Genomic DNA, 21,036 nt, shown 5'->3' on the forward strand with positions numbered 1-21,036 from the left:
AAGAAGGAGAGGTAAATGAATAAGAAGACAATTACAATGCAGTGCATGGCTTGTTAGTGGCAAAACTACTTTTGTGCAACATTCTTCAAATAGGAAGTCAACTATCAAGGCATTTGTGCCCAAATCACACATTAAACTAAAAGAATACCAACCCAAATGCAAGTATGATTTAAAGTAATTTAACTACAGAATCATGACTTACGAAAATGGGCTCTGGGTATGACTGATAGAGGCTCATAATGAGGCCTAGCTTAAATGTTCTTTCATCGGTCCTGAAATTATTCATTTTATCTGTGAATCTGAGTTTTGTATGTGAAGTCCAGAGAGACAATGAAGCTTATTTCAAGGGTTCAGTCTCGGGTCATCTTTGGCCCTGCCTCCTACATCCTCCACTTGAGTACTCTGCCTTCTTATTTTCTTGTCTTTGCCCAGCAATTGCTGACATCTTGTTCCAAAACACGCATTCACACTGAGTCCTGGGGTGCAGGTCCCCGGTACCTGTAAGGGTCTGCAGTAGACCCACCCACATCCCTGTGCTTGAGAGACCACATTAAACACCAAATAAAAACACATGGCATGTCAAGGGACACCACGGAAGAAACAAAACAAAACAAAACAAAAAACTCTTTCCTACTTTTTGAGTGAGGGGTCTTGCAATTTCACTTTGCACTGGGCTCTGCAGATTTGTGTCACCAATCCCGCAGTCCTGTGGCAGTGGTTGGCCTCAGCTGGACAATTACTGGTGAGACACCTGCCTCCTGGCAAGTCAGTTTCCCCATCTGTAAAATAAGAATAGTTCCTATGTCCTTACATTTCTGTGAATATTTTGGAGATAATCATGCAGAGTTTCTGCCCCAGACTTTGATCCATTTTAACGATCAACACTACTGGTGTTAACTATTAATTAAAAGATTACCTAATGCAGATTTACTCCCAAATGTCTCCTCTTTCTACAGGCTAATACTTCAAAGCAGCTATTCCCATAGGCAGTTGCAAATGTGCTTTAAACGTTTTTGCTTTAAAGGTTCTACTTTTAAACCTTGGTTTTCCCCTATTTTTTTAAGATTTTATTTATTTATTTGACAGGGATCACAAGTAGGCAGAGAGGGAAGCAGGCTCCCTGATCAGCAGAGAGCCTGAGGAGGGGCCGGATCCTAGGACTCTGAGATCATGACCTGAGCCAAAGGCAGAGGTTTACCCCCACTGAGCCACCCAGGAGCCCCCTTGGTTTTTCTTTAAATTTAAACATTGATTACCTAAATTTAAACCTTATTACATTGTGCAGAAAAAAATATGTTCGTGCTTCAGCTACAACGGAAGCCTAGAGAGAAAAAGCTGTATCCAACAAGGACTGCTTGTTAAAAGCACAGGAATCTTCACAAACGCTAGATTAAAAATTCAGAGCAAAATGTGGTCACTCAACTCTACTTTCCTAAAAGGGCTTTCACCTCCCCAATGGCACACAAAAACATGGTCCTTACAGAGCCGGGCCACGCCTACAAACGAGTATAATAAAATCAGCATCTTAAAGAACTTCTAAACTTGGCAACAGCTACGGGGCGCCCTCCGGGCCACCAGCCCGCGCCTGGTTTCCACAGGAACGCGCAGTTCCATCTCCTAACACTCTCCTCCGGAAGTTGTTCTCATTCACTTCCGTTCTCGATCTCCTTATGGCTCAAGCATCGGCCCGAACGCGCCGCGGATGAGTTTTGGGCCGCAAAGGCTGCCGTAGAGGGGCGTGGTGACGGAGCCGCGATTTCCCGGTTCACGTGCCTGCTGCCGCGGGGTCTTCTCAGACGCACCATGGCTCAGCCGGGGACTCTCAACCTCAATAACGAGGTAGGCGCCGAGGCCCGGGGGAACCTGTGGGGCTGCCCTTCAGGACCGCCACAATGGCTTCTGTGTGTCTTTCTGACAAGCCCGTGGTGTCCTGAGGGCGAGGGTGGGGAGTGCGGCTGGGGCAGCTTCTGGGTGGGCCCGGGCGGCTTTCGCGGAACTCGGAACCTGGCCACAGTGACTTCGCCTCACGGCTCCCAGGTGGCTGCAGCAAAACACCTGTGTCTGGTCCTCGCGCCGCGTGAATTTTTATGTGTGGGATGTTGGGAAGATCATGTAATCTTAATATTCAGTGCCCTCGTCTGTAGAACGAAGCTCCTCAGAGTAGCCTCTTTGCAAGGTTGTTGTGAGATTTAAGTTAATTGGACTATGGGAAGCGTTTGCACAGTGCCAGACCGCTAATAAACTCTCTACGCGTTTCCTGCCTTTTGTTGGTTGCGGGAGGTGAAGCGGAGGGCTTGAGAGCTCTTTACTAAGGGACTGCTCATCTTCAGTGCGGTCGTGTCGCTTCTAAGATGGACGCCCGCGTTTCTTACTCCAGCTACTCTCCCATTTCTTTCTTCCATGGACGCAAAGTTTTTAGAAAGAGTTGTTTATACTTTCCCCTCCCTAATGCCTCTTCTCTCCTTCTTTCTTAAATTCGGTCTGAAATCAGGTGTTTCCCCTTATCACTGCTAGCAAAATGTCGGTGTCACTAGGGTACCATTTCTGCCTCTGTCCCCTTTCCACTTTGTGGTTCTGTTTACGGAAGTCATTAGACACCTGAAGACTTAAAGTAAGCTGAAAAAGCAAGAATCAGATGAGGCCCTCGCAGCTACTGCAAAGGAAGTTCTTTATCTTCTTTATTCGGTGGCTTTTCAAGTGTTTGCCGTGACCAGGACATACTGTTCTTGTCGTACAGTTGTGTGGAGACCTACTTTCTGTTTCCAAGCAACCTATGCTCACTTAGTTGCAGTCCGTGATTTAGTGGAGGAATAGAAAGCATTCCAGACAGGGACTGGTATAAGGCAGGAAGAGGTGGTAGGAGGAAACCCGTTGGGTGGTATAGGGTTAGATAACTCTCCATTGATGAGAACTTCTGGGATTCAGTAGAAAATGAACTAAATGGTGTTCCTGCCTTGGTGCCAAGTTAAATAGTCTGAATTTCACTTGAAAGTGGAGTACAGAATATAGAGAACGGGGGAATTCTGAAGTTTTTTAACATACGTGCGTCAACACAGATTAAGTGTGTGCTACTTCCAGAAAACATTTGGTGGGCTTTTTCTCATTAGTTTGCCTAGAACGTAAAATACAGCTTCTTTGGAGTGAATTCTTAGGCATTCTTTGAAATACGAGGGAGCGTCCTATTCAATTTTGAAATTGCCGTGAGAGTACTAATGAGAATCCTTTAGCCCTCTTCACTTAAGGTGTTTTCTTTTTCCGCTTAGCTAATTCTCAGTCCTCTTTTTAAAGCAGTTAAAATTTGATCTTCAGGAATTCCTCACAAATTCACCTCAGTCTGGGTTGCATGTCTGTTCTTTGTGCAACCACTTTCTACTCTTTTTTTTTTTAGATTTTATTTATTTATTTGACAGAGAAATCACAAGTAGGCAGAGAGGCAGGCTCCCTGCTGAGCAGAGAGCCCAATGCAGGCCTTGATCTAAGGACCCTAAGATCATGACCAGAGCTGAAGGCAGAGGCTTAACTCACTGAACCACCCAGGCGCCCCACTTTCTACTCTTGAAACATTTGTCTACCTCTTTCTCTGTTTTTACACATCTGTCTACCAATGTATGTGCTTCATGGTAATGTTTTCTGGCGACTAGATGAGCTTATCAAATTAGGAAGCGTATATATCCCATGTTAAAGTAAATCTTACACGTTCTCATATGAAGGTAGGGAAAGGACAGCAAAAGTGGAAATGATGGAAGGTGTTATAATGGGAGAAAAATGACTACAAAGGGAAAAACAAATATAGATTTGTCTACATAAAAACTGTGAAACATCCCCAAATTTTAAAAAGACAGTCAATTAGAAAGAAATATATAGCAAATATGACAGATAAGTGGCAAATGCCATTACTATAAAATAGTAATTGAGAGAAACTGCCTCTTAGAACATTGGTAAAAGAAATGAATTAACAACTTCTCCAAGGAAGAAATGTATCTGCAAAAAAGTTCACATTTATTTATTTAGTTGACAAAAGGAATGGATCCATTCCTTTTTCATTATTGTCCCATCCTAGTCCAAGCTACGACGCTCATCAGCACTACGCTGCTGGCCTTCCAACTACTGTCCTGACTCCTCTCTCTCTCTCCAGTCTGATGTCCACCCTGCAGCTGGAGTTCTGTCTTCAAAAGAGAAATCTAATCTTATGACTCCCTTGCTTACAGCCTTTTTGATGGTTTCCTGTTGCTTTTGGTAAAGACCAGTCTAAACAAGGCCAGTCTCGTCTCCCCCTTAAGGTATACTCCTGCTTCCCGCCCTCCCTCCCCACTTTTGATGCTCACTGGCCTTCTCCACCAGGTAGCATAGCACTGTTACACCTCCTTTGCACAAGTTCTTCCTTCTACCCAGAACCCCTTTTTCTTTCAGTCCATTTCATATTTCTCCTTTACTTGTTATTTTCTCAGGGAAACTGGGTTTGGCTTTCATTTTACCCCTTCTACAAGCTTCTGTAACACCTTTTACTTATTTTTAGCACTTCAAAGAGTTGCTGAGAGTATGTGTGTGGTGTGTGGATGTGAGACATTCCGTCTTTCGTCCACCTGTCTTTAAACTTTTGCTCAGTATCATATCCTCAATACTGATGTGTTCAGTGAGAAACTTGAGAAACTTTAGCCATCATTTTATGATCCTTAATAACTTAAATTAGCTCTCCTTAACTGGGATTTAGGAATTCTGGGATCCTGTAACTACCTGATATTATCTGTAAATTGGTGTTTGTGTGTGTGCCTCTTGGGGGAAAAGAGTCCATAGGTTTCATCAGATCCTCAGACATTTATAAACCTCTGATATTACCTTTGGAATATTGGTACTCATTATCTGTGCTGATTTTTAATTATGGCTTTTTCTTTTAAATAGTTCTGTGGCCATCTACTTTATAGCACATTTAATTTCCCAAAATGTCTGTTTTGAACATAAAAAGCCTGCCTGCACAGGCACCTATTACATTGTGCTAATTTTCAGTATCTTTTACCTTTAATATTTTTATTCTTCTCGAAAAATTTCCAAGGAGAAAACCTGACATTTACAGATGACTTCCTGATTCTAAGTTCCTAAAGTAACATTTATTCTTGAGTATATAAAATCTTACCTTTCTAATTTTGCCTTTATTTTTCTTAAAAAAAAAAAAAAGATCATGTTCACTTCACCTTATGATTATTTATTGCATTTTCTTATTTTGACCAGTACTTTACCTGGACTTTGAAGTGAGAATATTTAACTGACTTATAGCATGTTCCCTAGTCTCAAGCATGGGATCTTGTTTACAGGTAATAATGAGTAAATAGCGTTGGGTAGATGAAACTATGGACAGCTCATCTTGAGTTACTTTATGTTCACATGGTGGAGGGAAATCTCCTAACTGTACGGTCTCTTTTTCTCCCTTGCCGTTAGAATTAGGGAAAGGATGCAGAATTGGAAACAACAGCACCATAGCATCTAGTAAATAAAGAATTTGTTAAACCAGAGCTGAATTTGCTCCGGTCATGTTTCGTTAGGCAGCAGTGAAATGCAAAATCAGCACTGGGGAGTGAACCCGTCTAAACATGTACTTTAATTCTGTAGGAGGGCCAAGGACCTTTATATGAAATAGACATTGCTAATAGCAAATTACGAAGAAGCCCACTCGCTTTCCACTTTCTATAAGATAGTAAAGGTAGAATCTAAAGTGCTGGAGAAGGTCACCTGGGTGGCTCAGTGGTTAAGCCTCTGCCTTCCGCTCAGGTCATGATCTCAGGGTCCTGGAATTGAGCCCCACATCGCGCTCTCTGCTCAGCAGGAACCTGCTTCCCCCTCACTCTCTGCCTGCCTCTCTGACTACTTGTGATCTCTGTAAAATAAATAAACAAAATCTTAAAAAATAAATAAATAAAGTGCCGGAGAACAAAATGATTTGCCTCCACATATTGTAAAAGATAAGAATGTCAAGAACTATATTTGTGTGTGCTTTTGAAGTTACATAGCTCCTATTTCATAGTTGAGTATGTAATACTTTTTAATATTTTTTTCCCCAAAGTAATAAATCAGGGCCTATCCTTAAGAAGAGAACCATTTTCTCTTTGATTGTGAAATTATTCTGGGAAGTTTTGCTAGGTGGCAGCATATGCTCAATAATGATTAAGTTGTAGTTAATCACCAAGCATTCTAGCATTTTTTAAAAAAGATTTTATTTATTTAGTTGACAAACAGAGATCACAAGTAGGCAGAGGCAGGCAGAGAGAGAGAGGGAGAGGCAGGCTTTTCGCCAAGCAGGGAGCCCAGTGTGGGGCTTGATCCCAGGACCCTGAGATCATGACCTGAGCCCAAGGCAAAGGCTTAATTCACTGAGCCACCCAGGTGCCCCACATTCTAGCATTTTTAAATTGCTGCTCATCAAAAGTAAAAAAATATAAGTCAACAGTAAGTTATCATCCAAATGGCCAAATTAGAATCCTTCTCTATAATTAATACCACAATAATTAATAATAAGTAATTATACAATAATTAATTTTGTCAACTGTGATGTAGTTCAATCATATAAAAAATAATATAACAAATGTCTTTATGATCTACTTCTTGTATTTATCAAGTGTCAATATTTTGCTATATTGTAATGCTTAATTCCACCCACCTTCTCTGTCTCGGAAGTAATTCTTACTCATTCAGTGTAATTTTCTCATCCACAATTTTTTTGTAATTTAGTAACGTATATCAGCATTTATTATGTTATGTATGCCCATAGTATTATGCTGTATGTGCATATGTTACTGTATTAATGACAGTGTTATACCACAAGTATCATTATAAAAGTTACTTTTCAGGGCACCAGGGTAGCTCAGTCCATTAAGCTTCAGACGTTGGCTTAGGTCATGATCTTAGGGTGCTGCAGTTGAGCCCCACATTGGGCTCCATCTTCAGTGGGAGTCTGCTTGTCCCTCTACATCCCTTCTCCTGCATGTGTGCATGCTCTCTCTCTCAAGTCAATAAATGAAAGCTTTAAAAAAAATCCTTAAAAGTTACTTTTCACCACACAATTTTAGGGTTTACTCATGATAATACATGCATATCTCCTGCATTGATTCTAGAATACCACATTGCTTGTGCTTTATTTATATGCATTATTGTATCTCTTGTGCAGTGTTTTATAAAACTCCGCAGTGAACAGTTTTATTCATAGTCCTTCCCTGTTGCTGGAGGTATAGCTTCTGGGTGGATTCCTAGAAGTAGGAATTTTGTTAGATGTTGCCAGAGTTTCCCAGAAGGAGTATACCAATTTGTATTTCTATAAGCAGTATGTGAAGAATGCCTGTTTTGTAACAGCCTCATGGACAGAATGTTGTCTTTTTTTTTTTTATTTCAATCGGATTGATGAGTAATAAGCAACTAGAAGTTTTAATGTACTCCAAGAAACTTAGGTACACTCAGGTTTTTTTTAGCACTCTAAGCTAAAGGTCTTGGAAGAATTGTTTTCTAACAACTATGGGATTTTTTTAGAGATTAATTTAAATGCATGGCAGAGTCAATGAATTACCAAAAGTGGCTATCTAGTTGACTGGCTCTTAGATCGTTAACTGTCAGTTCAAAGTAGTATTTACTTTTGTCATTGGACCATAGTTTGCTCTCAGCTTCATAGATCAGAAACTTGCCATCCTTGTCACCCCCAAAACATAGCTCATTCTTTCAAAGTCAAATTCACATTAACCATAGCTTATAAGAGACTATAAAAATGAGGAAGCTAGTTTATTAAATATATCTAATGTAACACAGTAATGCTTACATTGTAAAATATTCTTTTACTGAATACTGATCTACCTTGACTACTTGAAATGTAGAACCATAGAAAGGGGTTTTAGTTATATAGTTCGTTGTTGGGCTGTGATACATTTGTCCTCATAATTGAGTTACTCCAGTACAAACTGGATTTCTCATCTCTGAACTGGGGAACAGTTCTTACTCAAAAGGCTTGAATCAGACAGTGCCAGCTTTTGCTCTTGTGACTCCCTTTCCTGTGTTTATATTGACCCTTCCCCAGATGCCCACATGGTCTTTTCCCAAGCAGGTATATTAGCTTTCCACTTAATTTAGATATGATCATATTTTTGTACTGTCTACCCAAGAGGTGATCCAGGTTACATTACTGGGTTGAGATTTTACCCTTACAGAGGGCATCTGCTTATGTAGGTTCTCAATGACCCCTCACTTTCAGCACATGTGTTGTGTGTCTGTGTGTCTTTTTTTTCTGCTCTTATAGATTAAATGCATTATTTTGCTACTTGGAAGCCCTCAGCTTGGGTTTGGCAGTCTTACTAATGACTTGAGATTTGTCCTTCATTTTCTTCTTCAAACTCCCTTTCACTTTTTTTTTCATTTTTTTTTTCATTTTGTTTGTCAGCACATTTCATTATGTTATTATACCTCTGTTTTCTCCTTGCTGTCTTTTCTCTTTCCCTCCTTCCTTCCTTCCCAGACAGTATCCTACCCATTTCACATTTCTAACAATGGTAGTTCTCTTTGCTTTTGGTTGGGAAACCAAAGCACATTGCCCCTAAGTAGTACATTGGCCTTCTGACAGTATTGAATGTTTTAGGCCTGTTTGTTGACTTGTGGGTTTTCTGTCAACCTACTTCCTAATTCCTAAGTGCAAATGAATTTTGAAACCTAACTGAGAGGCTCTTGATACCTGTTTGTCAGTTTTGCAAAAATAAAGTTAAATGCTTGAAGAAAGGTAAGTGCTTGGGGTGAGCAGTTGTGAGAAAAATAAAATATTTCCATTGTTACATAAAATGAATGTACTTATTTTTCTAATATATTAAACTTAATCAAATTTTCTTAATGCCTGCACACAAATACTGGAAAAGTCAAAAAAGTTGAAAAGGATTTTTTTGGTTTTGGCATGGAACTACATACATAAAGCATTCCCTTTTCTTTTAGAATTCCCTTATGCAGTAATGACAAACATAGTACTTCTTAAATTGGAATTTTAAAATTGGAGTTTAGCTTTCCCATGATTGGAATGCAACTGAGGAACAGCTCTGCTAACTGCAGTTTATTAGTTCAGTTCAGTTGACAGCACTTAACAAATATCATATCATCATCTTATGTACCTGTGGGCTACAGCAATTAGAAACAGTTGCTAATATATTTTAGTGCATACTTTATAACTCACTATTAATTTATCTCATAAGTGACCCTCAAGAAAAATGTGTTATAAATCCCCATTTTGCTGCATATGAAGTGTAGCAATTTTGGTACGTGGGTGGCTCAGTCAGTTAAGGTCTGTCTTCAGCTCAGGTCATGATCTTGGTGTCCTAGGATTGAACCCTATGTCTGGCTCCCTGCTCAGCAGAGATCCTGCTTCTCTCCCTGCTTGTGTGTGCGGGCTCTCTCGCTCTCTCTCTCTCTCTCTCTCTCTCAAATAAACAAATTTTTTAAAATGTTACAGTTTGTTTGTTTGTTTCCAGTTAAAATCTAGTCTGAATGGCTTTTTATTATGCAAGTATGAATTTTTTTTCTAAACCGAACTTCAAAATAAATTCCAAACAGGTTAGTATATCTGGTAGGAAAGAAACCTGATCACTCTGCACTTTGTTAATATATTAGGCATTTGAAAAAGTGAATGAACAAGTGAGTATTACAATCTTTCTGGTCATTTATTTAACAAATACTTATTGAAAACTCATACTGTACCATCACTATGTTAGGTGTTACGATGTAATGTTGAGTAAAACCAGACACTTGACCTTCATGGAATTTATAACCTACTGGGAAGAAGACACATCAGATTGTATTCAGATTACAAATAAAATGTTTAACTTAAAATAATTGTCATGACAAGTTCTAGAAGCACTCCTAAGTACTTATAAAGGGGAATTTTAACACTGTCTGAAGACAGAAAAGATTTCACTGAGAAGTGGCATTTGATCCAAAATCAGAAGGATGAGAATAAAGAGTGTTTAAAAGCGCATTCCTACCAGAGAGAACAGCAAGTGTAAAGACTTGGTGTAGGTGGAAGCATGGTGGAGATAAAGGATTAAAAGTAGGCCCATGTGGCCATCCTAAGACAAACTGCAAACAAAGAGAATTAAGTAAAGGTCTGTCATCAGACCTTTGTATTAAAAAATGTATTCTAGGGCGCCTTGTGGTTCAGTTACCAAAAGTGTCTGCTTTTGGCACAGATCATAATCCTGGAGTACTGGGATTGAGTCCTGAATTGGACTCCCTGCCTACTGGAGAGTCTGCTTCTCTCTCTCCCTCTGGTGCGTGTATGCACACTAACTCCCTTTCTCTTTCTCTCCCTTTCTGTCAAATAAAATCATAGGAAAAAAGTATTCTGAGTTGTGAATAACTGGTTGGAGAGGGGCAAGAATGGATGTAGACAAACCAGTTACCAGTAACTCACCCACGAGAATGAGGAGGTCAAGATAGGGGGAAAAGTGGTACAATTTGGGATATAATTGGAGGTAAAATTGACACAACTTGGTAACAGATTGATTGTGAGGGATTTAGAAAAGAAAGCTACTTAAAATGAGCCCTAGGTTTATAATTGAACAAAAGGATTGTTCTTTTCCCTGAAATATAAAACAACAAAAAAGGAATCCATTTGGGAGTGAAGAACATGGGTTCAAGTGTGTGTGGTAGATGATTTTAAGCCTGCTGAAAAGGAAATACCAAGTAGACAGTTGCACATTTAGGTCTGGAGCTAAAAGAGAGTCTTAGCTGAAAGCAAGAAACTATTGAGTCATCTTGTTTAGGTGGGAAATTACAATATACACAGGTAAGATCACTTAGGTCTAAAAAATATGTTGTGAAAAGAAGAGTTGGCTCAGGACCGCCTTTGAACTTAAAACTGGCTAGGGGTGAAGGAGTCTTCAGAGAAGAGCAAGGTAGAGTGACTAGAGAGGATGGAGGAAATCCTGGAGAGTATTCTAAGTGTTCTTTAGAAGGAGAAAGTGGTCAACAGTGTCAGATGCTGCCGAGATTGCAAGTAAAGTGAATCCTGAAAAATTCCTGTTGGATTTGAGGTACTTTTGGAAATCATTGATGTCTTGTGTAATAGCTTTTAGTGGAGTGATGAGAATGGAAATCCAACGGGATTATGTGGTAAGTAGAAATGGAGTTAGGGACTTTGAGCCTCTCTGTAAGCTTGGCTCTGAGGCAGTTGTAGAGAGAGGGTACTCCTAGTGATCTTCATAGTGAGAATGTTTGTCTTGTCTCTAGTGAAAATGAATTAAGCACGATTAAAAATCAGTAGAAACAACCATGTAAAAGATCGACAGTGCAAGAGTAAAGGGGTAGTGTGTAGTAAGGGTTCTAAGAAAGCAGAAAAAGTGAGATCCAGAATACAACTAGAAGATGAATGTCACACATTGGGTAGGAGAATAGGTTAATAGAGGAGAGGAGGTGATAAAAGTAAATTTGCATTCATTGTAGTGGAAAGATGATGGTTCCCCTTTGATGTTCATTTTCTCCATAAAATTGGAAAGAGAAAAGAGGAAGGTCAGGTGTTTTAGAAGGCAGGCACAGGTTTAAAGTAGTCATTGTAGAAGGAATTGAAAAAAAATATATAATGGGTTTCCTAAGAGTGTATAGAAGCCCATTTCGTGTTAGTTATAATGAATTTAATGTAGATAGAATGTCTCAAGTATTTCCCAGCTCTTGCGGGCTGCAATAAAGAACTCAGGATGAGGGGTTCCTGGGTGGCTCAGTTCGTTGGGTGGCTGATACTTGGTTTCAGCTCAGGTCATGATGTCAGGATCCTGGGATTGAGCCCCTCATCTGGCTCTGTGCTTAGCACAGAGTGTGCTTGAGGATCCTCTCTCTCCTCCTGCCCCTCCCCCTGCTGGCTTTCTCTCTAAAATAAATAAACGAATCTTTGGGGAGGGGGCAAAAAAAAAAAAACCCTCAGGATGATTATTTCATCCAGGATTAGCTAGAGTAATTGCTAACAGGAAGGATAGGACGGTTTAAGGTATTAGCAAGTATTGATCATGTACATAAACTGAATAAAAGGAAAATGGAAAAGAACACGACCAATCATTTGAGAGAAAGTATGGGGTCAGTGAACTATTGGTCCCAGTGAAGTAAAAAATGGTGGTGGTGTGTTAAGTTGAAAAAGGAAATAGGCATTTTGATCTCAATGTAGACTATTTATATTAATGGTTATAAAAATGGATCCCTTATGAGTGATAACAAGGACCACAGTGTTACCTTGGACGTGGGTGCTGAGACTGAATAGATAAGGTGATGAACACAGGACGTCAACAAGTGAGGATATGATAATGGATAGGTTATATTACATGAATATTACATGGACATCTACGTCACTCACAATGGTGGGAAAAGTTAGGACGGAGGTAAATTGTAAGCCGATTGACAGTATCTTCACTGAATAAGGGGGTGAAATAGACTGAGGGTAAGAGACAGGATTATAGCCAAATACAAGAGCCTTGAAGAAACAGGATGATGTTGATGTTGCTATTTTGGCAAGGAGAATTTGAGGGATCGTATGTGCCAGACACTCCAGCAATGCTCAGAAAAAATGATTTCGGTACCACAAGGTCCCGTCCTCTAGGAGTGCCCAGACTATAAAAAAAGATGGCTACATGAGCAGTCAGAGACTACAGTAAGATAGATACTGCCTGTAAAGTATAGTGGGAGTGTGAAGGTTGGAGGAGTTATCTCCATCTGAAGAAGTCACTGAAGACTTCTCAGGAATATCTTAATCTGAATTTTATGTGGTCCTTAAAGTGGAGAAGGGGAAGAAGAACATTCCAGGAGGAAGGATGAGATATTTGACTAGTAATAGCAACAGACAAAATATAAACTCAAAATGATAGCATCCTGATGTACTAAGTACTGTTATAATATGTAGTTCTTCATCATTCGATTATTTCCATTTTTTGGACAGTCTTTCTGGGGTTTTTTGGTCTCAGAGTTCAGCACTGTTGTCTAACAGGATGATTTAAAGCATCTGTCAGTGTGCGTGCGTGTACGCATGCACCCTGGTGTTTCTCACATCTCTTTTAAAGTTAGGCTTGAAATTTATTACTAGAAACAAATGGAAGGGTTGCTGTGTAAATAAGTAAAATATTATCACTTTCACACATTTGCTTTTGGTAACGTAAACGTTCAGTAAATTACTGCCATTATGGGTAAAGCTCTGTTTTAAATTGCAAGGGTACAAAGATGAATGTGATGCTCTCTCATCGCAGGGAATGCAACCGTTTATTATGTTCAGGCACAAAATATAAGTGCACTATTAAAATACTAATCACTGAGAATGCTGTGACCTTTTAAAAAAATCATAGCTTGTTTCTCTTAAGTCTTCAGGCACATTTTTAGAATGTTGATTTATTCTCTTACAGAAGAAGTTTGGTTTCATCAAACTGAATATGGTTGAAAATTTGGTTGAAGTGATTATGACTTAACCTGTTAATATTAAGACTCAAAATAAAGTGATTTTCATCTCAAATTAAGAGAGAACCTTTCTAATTTTGGTTTTATTCCTCAAAGGTTGTGAAGATGAGAAAAGAAGTGAAGAGAATCCGGGTGTTGGTTATCCGAAAACTTGTCAGAAGTGTTGGCAGACTGAAGTCAAAAAAGTTAGTCACTTGAAGTCATGGTCCTATGACTAATAGAATGTCAGAAGTTGTTTTTATTCAGTATTTACAAAATCTGAGGGTGGGACCAGGAGGAATAATTATCTTACTCATATAACACTTTTTTTTTTATATGGAGAGAGGATCTGAGTGGGTTACAGTGTGCTGTGTCAGCATGTCCTTGCATAGTTTGGGCCACATTTGCTTAAAAATCACAATGATTCTGCTGTTTTTTCAGAACTCTCCTTCTGGTCTTTTCAGAATGAAAGTCCTTCAGAGTTATTTGTGTATTTTGTGTTATTGGAAGTTATTTTAAGATGTTGAAAATACTGTAATAAATCTAGTAATACCTTGAATAAGTTAGAAAGATTTTATATCAGTTTATTCCTTAAATTGCTAAATCATTGGAAATCTTCATTACCTTGTGGAAGTGTTTATGAAAACATTATGTTCCATCTATTTTTAATAATATTTTGTAATTTCCTTATCACTAGGATTAGAGTAAGCATGTTGTAGCTTTTACACTTTCAGCATACTTAGTTTTCACATATATTTTGTTCCTGATTAATTTCTTGTTCTATCATAAATAACCTTTCTCTCATATAATCAGATATTTCTTTTTAGGTATTCCTTTAAACCAGAGAACAAAATTTTATTTAATAAAATTACATCTGACCTTTAACTATAGCTTATGAAGTTACATTAAATGCAGTGTGCCATTAAGCAGTTGATTAAAATCTATTATTTGGCTATCCACTAAGGGATTTGAAGGCCCGCTGTGTCTCAGTAGTAATCATCATTAATATAATGCCAGGTAATGCTTCTGTGTGCCAAAAACTTGGGTTTGTTGATGGAATTGGTGTTGGACAGTGGGGTTGTTCAAGGCAGTGCAGGATGACAGTGTTTGTTATTTACACATTATGCTTTTCTAAAAGAAATGAAGAGACTTTTAATTATGATTGGACTCTAAAATACATGCTTTTCCTGGCTGTATATTTTCACGTATTTTTTACAGGGGTACCGAAGATGCACTGTTAAAAAACCAGAGGCGGGCACAACGACTGCTTGAAGAAATTCATGCTATGAAGGTAGGCCTTGTGTGGGTGTGTATACATAGGTGTGTTTCCGTGTCTCCTCTCAGCTGTGTGTGTGTGTGTGGTGTTAGTTATTTGAATATTATTGCCTGTGTGTGTGTGTGTGTGTGTGTGTGTGTGTGTGTGTGGTGTTAGTTATTTGAATATTATTGCCAGTTGACTAAGATTTAATTTTATGGATCTGTTTGGTGAAGAATGTAGCACATTTAGAAAATTGTAATGTGTTTAAGCTTGCATTTTTTTCTATGTCTTTTACTGAATTTGTTGAAGCTCTAGAATAATTTACATGGAAACTATGCCAAACTAAACTCATCTGTGTTTAATAATGCCTCATGCCTGAGATTTTTATTTTTACTCTAACTTCATACATAAAAAGTCTACGTTAAGTTCGAGAATGAAAGCGTTCTTGCTATTTGGTAATGCGGACGGTGATATTGGTGGCTGACATCATGCTTTTCCTACTGCCAACTCAATAAATTTTTGTGTGGTGGTGTCAGAGTTTTATTCAGCTCTGTAGTAACTTGAAATAAAATTAGTGCTGGACCAAAAAGATCCATATTTTTGTTTCTTTCAGCCAGACTCTTCACTAGCATAATTTTTAGGTCTTCTCACTGCTCTTACTTTGTGGAAACTTTCATTTACCAAATGACATACTATTAAATGTCTGGGAGACTGTTTTATTGCAGAACTTAAAAACAACATTTGGTACCAGCAATTACCTTAATTGCAGGGTCATTTTGCATGTATGTTTAACTATTACATTTTGGTATAACTTCCAAGTTTTGAGATAGATAAAAGGGCAAGAGAATTCCCTAACAATATTTTAATTGAGTTAGATCATCAAAGCTTTTCACCATTTTTTTCCTTTGGAAGGGATGATACAGTGTTTTATAGGACAAAGTTATCACAGTTAATCTGAGTAGAAATAGAGGTGGACATGATTCTTTGTGTGAGTTTTTTGTTGGGTCTTTTTGTTTTATGTTCCCAGATCTGCAAAATTCACAGAATCCATTCAATGTATCTTTTCTTTCTCAAGGATTTAATCCCCTTTTATCTAGTCATTCGGTCAAAATATTTGTGAGTCTTTATTATTGTTTGTGTCAGTATGGATCACACATAATGTGGGCTTTTTCATGTACCTTTTTTTCTGTGAAATTCCTCTGAGAAATACAATCTTTATAGAGATTTCTGTTTTGAGTGCAGCACTGATGTAGAAAATTACGATTTATCCCATTTTTTCTTTCACTTTCTCTTAACCAAGGTCCGTCCTTAATTACATTCCTTACCTAAATTTTTCCCTGTAATTTCTTCTGAATAGTCATTTTTGCAGCCCTAAATTATTCATATGCTTTGAACTACTGTGTAACTGCTGATTTTCTCTTACCCTAGAAAGGATATATTATATACAATAAGCCTATATACAAAGAGTTTGAAGTTAAAATATATTTGTTACCTTTCTATAGCTCTTTATAGTGAATTTGATTTAATTCGAAAGAAAGTCCTGTTTGATCTGTATGTGAAAGTTGTTTTCTCTTATTCTTAAACCTCATCAGCAACAGGAAAGCAGGCTGAATGATAATTAAAGTTTATAGGTTCATAAGATTGCAGTGTTGTGACCTTGTTTGTTTGTTTTCCTAGTTTACTATGATTATTTAAGACCATTATGGGATTATTGCCTCATAGAAAGCTAAAATTTGTAACCTGTATATTCCTTGCATTTAAAATTAATAGTATATATATATGTGTATATATATACATATATATACTTTGAATTCTTTTTAGTAGTGATGTAGATTGGATACTTTTATATCAACTTCTTTCATAGTGCTATTTAAAAACTGGATTACATTTAAATGTAAAAGCCAGAATAAAAAGTATACTAAAAAGACTGTACACTTTTCTTACATTTGAAATTTTATTTCTCATTCATGATTCTTTTACAAAATTAAGCTACTTTTCTAGAAGAATCAAATGCATCGAGGATTTTTGAAAATTGAAAGGTCATTTGTGATTTCTTAATGAAGTGTTCATCATCTACATGGGAGTATCAAAGAAATAGTCACAAACAGAGCAGTCTCAAATAAATTTGGAGAAGAACCTCTACTTATTTGTTTTTCCAGATGATTTTTTTCTTTGGCCCATATACCACTAGATTTTTACAGAGTTGTTCATGACATATTGTCCTATACTTGTTTTCTATGATAATAGGGTATTCTGTTGCAAGCTGACTTCCTCAAGAAAAACTTGAGATATTTTTAGAAATGGGAGTTGGTGTTTTCTGACCAAGAAAAAAAATGCCCTGATCTTTACGATACTATAAAATCATAGGTTCTAATTTTATAGACTGTAATGTATGAATACCAAGTCTTTGCTGCCTTTTCTAATAGTATTCATGCTTTTTACTTTGATGTTAGTATAAATACTGTCTTCCTAAACAGTTCTTTTTTCTTTGGAAATTAATGTAGCTTATCAATTTTTACTGATTCCTTTTAGCTACAGAAGGAGATGGTAAAATTGAGACATACACTGAAGTCAATCTAAATGTTTAAGAAATTCCTTCTTAAATAGTAAATAAAATGACTGGCTTTTAGTAAGCATTTACTATGTGCCAGGTAGTATATTGTGTGTTTTATATTCACGATCTTGGGAAGTTGGTATCATTCTTGTCCCAATCTTAGAAAATACGAAAATACAAAAACAAATACAAAATACAAATACGAAATAGAAACTTCTTAGAGAAGTCAAACAGCTTTCCCAAGGTCAAATAGTTACTGGGTGGTGGGCTTCCAAATAGATTATGAAGTGAATGTAACTAACTACTTAATTGTGCTGCTTCAGTAAGGCAAGAATTTCCTAAAATGTACCTAGATTCTAGTGTCCTAGAGATTGGATGAGAGAATATAATAATGAACAGGATACTTATCCTACAGGGGACAAAGGCCTAGAGAGTTACAACACGTTTTCAAATTCTTTAATTCCTCGCATCTAAGTATATTCAGTTACCTCTCTCTGCTTACTTTTCCTTACTTATTCCTCACTGAGGCTATTACTCTTCCATATGTTGGTTTTCCTGTGCACTGAGAGTGTATGGGTTCTGTGAGACCTTGCTCTGCTTGCTACCCTTACATCTCTATTTTAAATCTTCCTAATTTTGTTTCCATCTTCCTTTCTATTGATGTGCTCAGATCTCCTACTCAAAGCGAACTTTGAGCTTGCATCAGCTGTTAGGATTGTCTGCTCTCATGCCCCTTCATAAACTATTTCTAAGTAGTTCGCATTAGTGGAGTACAAATAGGAAAAACGGTTTAGTTTATGATAATATTTATATCCCGTCATTTGAATTTCACCCCAACTCTGTAAATTACACAGATTCTTATTTCACAGGACATGTTTAGAAGAGTTCTGGGCTGCATATAACCACTGGGTTATATGTTTATCATCATATATTTTCATATATTAATTAACATTTTGTGCATTTCTGGTTGTATTTGCTTTTTAAAAATTTGCTGAGAAATTTCTCTGTAATTTCATATGCTTTTGGTTGTTTTCTCCTACGAATTCCATAGGGTAAAAGATGCCTTATTTTTCCTGGAAGGATACTGTGCTAGTTAGTTGTATCAAATTTACAGTTAGTTCACTTATCCTGCTAAACTAACAGTATTAAGTTCGTCCTAGATCATAATTGTTTTTGACAGTTTCATCTTTTGCCTGTATGCCAATACAAAAAATCAAATCAGACACATATTAGAGATCTTACCTACAGTCCAGCTTTGCTGATAGTTTCAGGGCTCTGCTATGAAATGCACGTGAAGCAAGGAGAGAGATCCAGGAATCTGGGTGATTCCACATGTCCTTTTTACATCAGACAGGCACTTTCTGGGCAAGAGTAAATGATTAGGTCTCTAAATGAGGAAGTGTAGTTATTTTCGTAGCAAATAGCATTTAGGTTTTGAAACTTCTCCGTTCTGTTCCCCAGGGTTAGATGGCTTAAATGATTTTCTCCGGTGGGTCATGCCTCATAAGTCTGCAGATTTTTAAGTTTGTTTACTGTAGGCATCCTTACAAGGGACAGCTTCCTAAGAGCATTTTTCAGATAAGGACTTTCCTCCTAATAAAAATCATTAGTCGGTTCACCAGGAGGACCAGTTAACAACATATATATATATATATTTTTAAAGATTTCATTTATTTATTTGACACAGAGAGAGTTCGCAAGTAGGCAGAAAGGCAGGCAGAGAGAGGGGGGAAGCAGGCTCCCTACTGAGCAGAGAGCCCAATGCAGGGCTTGACCCCAGGATCCTGAGATCATGACCTGTGCCAAAGGCAGAGGTTTTAACCCACTAAGCCACCCAGGCGCCCCAAGATTTGTATTTTTAATATAGCATATACTTTCCAAGTTTTATGGTTGTTGCTGGGGCAAGTGAGGGACAATGGGGTTAATTGTATGATCTGTTAGTATCTTAGTCTCTCATACCCAGAAAACAAAGTGTGCAGAGTTGGAATTAACTGCATGTAGCCAAGGAAAGAGGCCTGATCACCCCAAGACACTGTAGATTTAGATCTTAGCAAGATGAAGAAGAATAAGTCAAAGAGATTGAAAAAGTGTAGCCAGAAGAAGAAAAAGAGCCAAGAAAGTGTAATGTCTAGGAAACCAAGAGACTGCTTCAAGAAGGGAGTGACGAACTAGGTGGCTTTGGTGGTGGTAGTGTTTTCAAAGGTAGCAGTATTATTTTCAATGGGCAAACCCCTTTCTTTGATCATAATGATTGATGGCTTTTTAAAGTTGTAGTTCCTCTGTGCCCTCGCCTTATGTGCTGAAAGGACCAAAATGGTTTTTGTTCTTATGCATTTGATCCTAAGCATGCCTTCCCTCCTCCCCATCCCCATCCTGTTTCTTATCACTAAGAAGGTGTCTGACAAACGCTGAAGGCTCAATTTGTTTCAAAGTCCCGTTTTCTTTCTTTGTCTCTAAAACCTAGAAGCTGCAGACAGTGGTCCAAGTACAGAAGAGGTGTAATATTTCTCTTACTCGTCTAGTTCCCAGATTCCATGAGCATATGTGCATTGTGATCTTTTATGGCTGTAGGATCCTCAAGAATCCATACTATGACTTACAAGTCCCTTTCATAAATCTCTACTCTTTATTTAGATTATTTTTCTCTAGTGCATTCAAGAAATCAAGTAGTAAATAATTAATTGAAACCTTTAAGTTATCTTTAAAGATGCCCAGTAGAAACTCAGCATGGTATTTTTACCAAGAGGGTAAAAAACAAGTAATGCCCTTCTCTGGAAGAGTGGAGTCATCAAGGTACCCAGGAGGGTGGTACCACCTGCATGACTATTGAATTTTTTTCCTTTATTTCTACTTGTCCTATCACATTTTCTCTTCTCTTTTCTCTCCCTTTTCACTTTTCTCTACTATAGTTACTGGTAATACCTATTTTGGTGGATACTTTATTAAATCAAATTAAATTATTTATTTATTAAATAATTATTAAATTAATAGCTCATACAACAGGTGAAGGGATAGACTGAGCAATGTAAAAATCACTGGCCCTTAGACTAAGATGAATCTGAAAAATATATCTTGTTGGAGAGGACGTCCTGACATGGCAGGCAGTCTTACTCACTGTTGGTGGGCATAAAAGGTCAAATGCCCTTTGACGCAGACATTTGACAAAATGTCTAATGTGTTTACTCTGTCTTTTAATTGCAAGGCTACAGTTGACAAGTTTTTATATATTATTATAATATTACTTACACTTCCTAAATTCTTACTTTACTAAATTGCCAGTTACTTATTTATTTTGTATTTTTGGTAGAGTAAGGCCCTTCTAGACATTTACCCCTTTAGCATCTAACATTTAGTAATGTTAATAATTGTTTTCAATACGATCTTCCTTGTATTTTGGTATTTTAAGAGTGAGATGTGGTGAAACTCTCTAAGGTTTAAGTCTTTGTTTCTTCGGAAACTAAACCTAGACTGTTATTTTTATTCTTACTGGTCGCCGGGGGAGGGGGGTATGTAGGGGACGGGGCTGGTTTTTCCTTTCCCCTGCTATTCAAGGCCAGTCCCTCTTGATTTGCCATGTTCCTTTCTTTTGTCTCTTTTATTACTTATGCCTTATCTCACTGATAGCTTCAGACTTTTTCTTAATGTGGGTGTTCCTCAGCTGATAAACTTGTTTAGTTTGTGCCTGAACACCCATCATCCTCCTTTAACTGACTCTCACAGTCTCCTTTTCCTTACTGGAATAGCTTCTTTGTTCCTAATAGTATAGCCACTGCGATCTTGACTTCCTCATTTGCCATTCCCTTCGCAAGGC

General features: G+C 37.8%; 1 protein-coding gene across 1 annotated transcript in view; it reads left to right on the forward strand.

The window, feature by feature from the left end:
* Nucleotides 1-1,651: 1,651 nt before the first annotated feature.
* The window catches only part of SRFBP1 (serum response factor binding protein 1), a 71,314-nt gene continuing 51,929 nt past the window's right edge, over nt 1,652-21,036 (forward strand). Inside the window, exons 1-3 of the mRNA XM_032335444.1 lie at nt 1,652-1,839; nt 13,531-13,619; nt 14,632-14,704. Of these exons, the coding sequence (XP_032191335.1) occupies nt 1,804-1,839; nt 13,531-13,619; nt 14,632-14,704 (198 nt within the window). The 5' untranslated portion in view covers nt 1,652-1,803. The remainder of the gene's footprint in view (nt 1,840-13,530; nt 13,620-14,631; nt 14,705-21,036) is intronic.

Source organism: Mustela erminea, chromosome 3, assembly GCF_009829155.1.
Source record: "Mustela erminea isolate mMusErm1 chromosome 3, mMusErm1.Pri, whole genome shotgun sequence".
Taxonomy (NCBI): domain Eukaryota; kingdom Metazoa; phylum Chordata; class Mammalia; order Carnivora; family Mustelidae; genus Mustela; species Mustela erminea.